The sequence below is a fragment of the Bison bison genome, unplaced genomic scaffold, assembly GCF_000754665.1.
Source record: "Bison bison bison isolate TAMUID 2011002044 unplaced genomic scaffold, Bison_UMD1.0 scf7180017864506, whole genome shotgun sequence".
In the NCBI taxonomy this organism is placed as follows: domain Eukaryota; kingdom Metazoa; phylum Chordata; class Mammalia; order Artiodactyla; family Bovidae; genus Bison; species Bison bison.
In genome coordinates, this window is record NW_011495063.1 from 289,650 (window position 1) to 294,857 (window position 5,208).

General features: G+C 35.8%; 1 protein-coding gene across 1 annotated transcript; it reads right to left on the minus strand.

Moving 5' to 3' along the window:
* Window positions 1-3,033: 3,033 nt before the first annotated feature.
* Window positions 3,034-3,966, minus strand: LOC104980646 (olfactory receptor 143-like). Its single transcript, XM_010829407.1, has one exon. The coding sequence runs from the start codon at window positions 3,964-3,966 to the stop codon at window positions 3,034-3,036; it is 933 nt and encodes a 310-aa protein (XP_010827709.1).
* Between the last annotated feature and the right edge of the window lie 1,242 nt (window positions 3,967-5,208).

Consider the following 5,208-nt stretch of genomic DNA (forward strand, 5'->3'; position numbering starts at 1 on the left):
AGATGGCTTCACAGCTGAATTCTGTCAAAAATTTAAAGAAGAGCTAACACCTATCCTACTCAAACTCTTCCAGAAAATTGTAGAGGAATGTAAACTTCCAAACTCATTCTATGAGGCCACCATCACCCTAATACCAAAACCTGACAAAGATGCCACAAAAAAAGAAAATTACAGGCCAATATCACTGATGAACATAGATGCAAAAATCCTTAACAAAATTCTATAAATCAGAATCCAACAACACATTAAAAAGATCGTACATCATGACCAAGTGGGCTTTATCCTAGGGGTGCAAGGATTCTTCAATATCTGCAAATCAATCAATGTAATACATCACATTAACAAATTGAAAAATAAAAGCCCTATGATTATCTCAAAAGATGCAGAGAAAACCTTTGACAAAATTCAACATCCATTTATGACAAAAACTCTCCAGAAAGCAGGAATAGAAGGAACATACATCAACATAATAAAAGCTATATATGACAAGCCTACAGAAACCATTATCCTCAATGGTGAAAAATTGAAAGCATTTCCCCTAAAGTCAGAAACAAGACAAGGGTGTCCACTTTCACCACTACTATTCAACATAGTTCTGGAAGTTTTGGCCACAGCAATCAGAGCAGAAAAAGAAATAAAAGGAATCCAAATTGGAGAAGAAGAAGCAAAACTCTCACTATTTGCAGATGACGTGATCCTCTACATAGAAAACCCTAAAAACTCCACCAGAAAATTACTAAATAAGCTATTTTAAAACTTATCTATCTCATGTCATTTAGCTAGATTTTGAGGACAAATGCACATGGGGGAAAACATAGTTGTAAGTACTGAATAAACTATGTTGGAAACATTTCATGACCTTTGTAGATATTAATTTAAATTTTAAATTATTTATTAAACCATAAATGAATGTTCAGTGAGCATTCTAGCATGCCTGTTATGTTTGATGATAAAGTAAGAAAAATAGGTATTTTCAACCTTTATCATATTAACATAAATTATCTAAAACTGAAAATATTCTTATATTTAAAGCTGTATTGTGATGATTTTATCTACTAGATAACATTTCCAAATAAATCTTAAAAATCCTAATGTAAATGTGTACTTGTTTCTGGAATGTAATTTTTCCATTGGTTGTATGAATGAAATATCAATTACCCAAAACCCCTTTTTTTTATTTATTTTATTGTAGTTGATGTACAATATTATATGAGTTACAATTGTACAATATAGTGATTCACAATTCTTAGAGGTTATTTTCCATTTAGTTATTATAAATATCTTAACTATATCTTCTCTGTTGTACAATATATCCTTATAGCTTATTTTATGCATAATAATTTATACCTCTTAATCACCTATCCCTTTATCCTCTTCCCACTTCCTTTTCCCCACAGGTAAACATAAATTTGTTCTCTACATCAGTAAGTCTGTGTTTCTTTTGCTATATTCACTAATTTTTTTTGCAGTTTTCTGATTTCACATATAAGTGATATCATCTTTGTCTTTTTTTCCCTGACTTACTCCACTTAGCATAATACCCTCCAAGTCCATCCACTTTGCTGTAAATGGGAAATTTTCATGCTTTTGATGGATGAGTAATACTCCATTGTATATATTCACCACATCTTATCTATTCATCTGTTGAACATTTATCAGTTGCTCCCATATCTTGGCAATGATAGATAATGCTGCTATAAACATTGAAGTACAGAGATCTTTTTGAAATATCATACACATATTTTTCAAATATATACCCAGGAGTGGAACTGCTGGGATATATTGTATTTCTATTTTTAGTTTTTTTGAGATACATTCATAATGGAAAATTCCCATTTTGAAGCTCTTTCAGAAACAACTCTCCAGATGTTCTCTCTGTCCCTTCACAGCTTTTCTTTCCTTCCATGTTTTCATGAGGTGAACAGTGGGTTAAAGACTGGTCTCTGCATTTTTAGCTGTGTGATTCTGAGCAAGTAAGACAACTATTTACTCAGCCTCCCCCACCCCGCCCCCCAAAAAAAAGAAAAAAAATGAGACTTGTATTTTAAGACCATTTATAAAATTCTGACACACATTAACTACAGATTTAATTTTTCATCTAACAGACAAAAGGAATGAGTGAAATTTACAAATTAATAGAATACATCACAATAGAACAAGGTTTCTGCCAGATATTTTTGCTTTGCTTTGGAAAGTGGGAAATACATCTTCCTTTGCAAAGGGGAGGCCTCCTTGCACAGTGAGACAGCAAATTCTGACCAAACACTTGATAACATATTCTGTAGCCAAAAATATCACTGTGTAAATTTAATCACAATTACAACCCACAGATAAATGGACAAGTTGATGACAATTTCAATTATATTTATGACAACATATCAACTGACCAATACAATAAAAAGAGGTATATGTTATTGGTCTGGATTCAGAGAGGTGAGTAGAATACTGTAGCTTATTCAAGTATCTTCAAGAATAAAAGAAAGAACTATGGCTGGTTCAACAAACTATTCAATTTCTTTACTTATGTTGCATATAAAATATAAAACAGGAGATATTACTAAAAGAATCCTGAAATTTTGGGGAAATTTTTACAACTTTACCATGTCCACATTTTTGTCATTACATTTCTGTTTGAATGCAATGGTAAGTAAAGATACTATGAAATAGCAAAGGGCTCCGTGTAAGGAAAGCAAGAAAGAAAAGAATTGGTTAGACTGAACAGACACCCATAGCTTACCTTGGATGAGAATGACGCATAAGGAAAATAAGAGTTTTATCATTAGATGGGAAAGGTTATTGGTCCCTTGTCTGCAAGTGGTATTGGATCACTTAGGGCTGAGGATGATTCTTCAGGCAAAGAATAGGTTCACAGAGTTACATTATGTGGCAAGAGAAGAAAAGACCTCAGACATTAGAGATAAAGTTCTGTCAAGAAGACATTAGAAAGACAAATGATATGAAAAAAGAATGGGAGAAACAGGATAAAGTCGAGCAGAGAAAAGAAAAAAGGCAAAGAAATATAAATGACTTGGTTCAGTTTGTAATTCTCTTCAGGATTTTCTTCACAGCAATTTTGACATCCTTGTTCCTGAGGCTATAAATGAGAGGGTTCAGCATGGGTACCACATTGGTGGAAAACACTGTGAAAAACTTTCCCTGATCCACAAACCCAGAAGATGGTAGCTTGACATGAGTGAGCAGCCCAAATCCATAGAATAGACTAACTGTTGTAATGTGGGAACCACAGGTGCTCAAGGCTTTGGACCAACCTTTAGATGATGGTATATGAAGGATATTGAAAAGAATCAAAGCATAAGAAATAAAGATAATGAGGCTAGATAATATGACAACTGTTCCCACAACAGCAGAAACCACAATCTCATTGGCATATGTGCTGCTGCAGGAGAGCTGGAGCAGTGGGAAGATGTCACACAGGTAGTGGTTAATGATATTGGAATCACAAAATATCAGCCTCATCATAGATCCTGTGTGGACTATGGCTCCAGCAAAACCCATCACATATGAACCAGACATCAGCTGAGAACACACCTGAGGGGACATGGCCACTGTATACAGCAAGGGCTTACAGATGGCCACATAGCGATCATAGGCCATCGCTGTCAACACATAGCACTCAGAGTTGACAAAAAAGCAGAAGAAAAACAGCTGAGACATACATCCTGTAAAGGAGATGACATTCCTGTTGGAAATAAAGCTAATTAGCATTTTGGGAGTAAAGACAGATGAGTAACAGAGATCAATGAAGGACAGATTGAAGAGATAAAAGTACATGGGTGTGTGCAGGTGTGAATTTAGACAAATTAGAATCATCAAGAATAAATTGCCCACCACAGTGACCAGGTAGTTCAGCAGAAACAGAGAAAACAGGGGTAGCTGGAGTTTAGGTTGGTCTGTCAATCCCATAAGGATAAACTCACTCACGGAGGAGGTATTTTCCATAGTCATTTACTCCACAGTCGTGGTCTAGAGGAACAGGGGCAGAAAGTGAGATTAACAAGGGAACTTAATGGAACTTCCCTCTTTGTCTCCAGAGTGAGAGCTGGATCTCTTGGTTTATAACCCAAGGGTTGTCTCAGCAAAGCATTCAAAATACAAGACTTCTGATGATTATTACTGCAGATTTCTCATTTTCTTCTTTCTGCCCTTAACTCCTTTTGTTTGTCTCTGTGCTGAACAAATGCAGATAGACTCTCAGTGTCTCTGCACAACGTTCCTGCCTCTCTCCAGGCTCTGTTCAAGATAAGGGCTGAAAACAGCAATAAACAGGCAGTGTTCCCCAAAACCTTCATTTATATAGTTTGAGGTTTGAGGGGAATTGAGACAAAGGCAATTCAACATTCACCTGCTTTTTCCTCGATGGCTCACTGCCACTGAACCTTAAGGCTCCTTCTGCCCTACATTCCATGAGGTTCAAAGTTTCTGACAATGAATGAGTCAGTATCCATTGCTGTGGTCCTCAGTCTTTGACATGCTACAGAACAGGCCATAAATTTGAGAATTTTTCCAGAAGGTCTTCTTCATTTGCAAAGAGGAAAGCAACCTCATAGGATCTCCAAAACAATCAGGTGATGCAAATGGGAATCTATCCCATTCCTTGTCTTTCTGGGAAAGTTGAGAAGAAAAACAGAAAATTATTCTCTCCCTTGAGATTTCCTTTCGAGTTAAATGAGCCCACTGAGGGTGGAAATTAATGAGTCTGTGTTTCCACCCTGTGTCATTGATCTTTTGGGACACAATGTTCTACTCAATTTACAGTTTCACAATAAGAATTCTTAGTCCCCAAAGAAGATGGGTGTGTGAGCTAATATTCACTTCTTCATCATCTCCTGGAACTTATGCCCAGTTCTTAAAAGGAACATCTGGGGCATGATTACTTGCCATGGTTAGCACTTTCCTAGCATCTCTAGGATTGCATTAGTATATCATAGCTTTAGCATTTTCTTGCTTATGGATTTCATCTCTGTAAAGAGGAGCAGCAAAATGGTTATGAGACTATTAGTGTGCCCCTAAAGTTTAATTCTTGAAGTTAAACTTCTTAATTGTGAGACTATAGACAATGATATAATCTGTCTGATCCTTGCATATATATAGATAGACAGATATATGTATATTTATAAAATGAGACTTGCAAGTGAGCTATCTCATAGGACCATTTTGAGGGTTAAATGAGTTATGTCACACAAAATG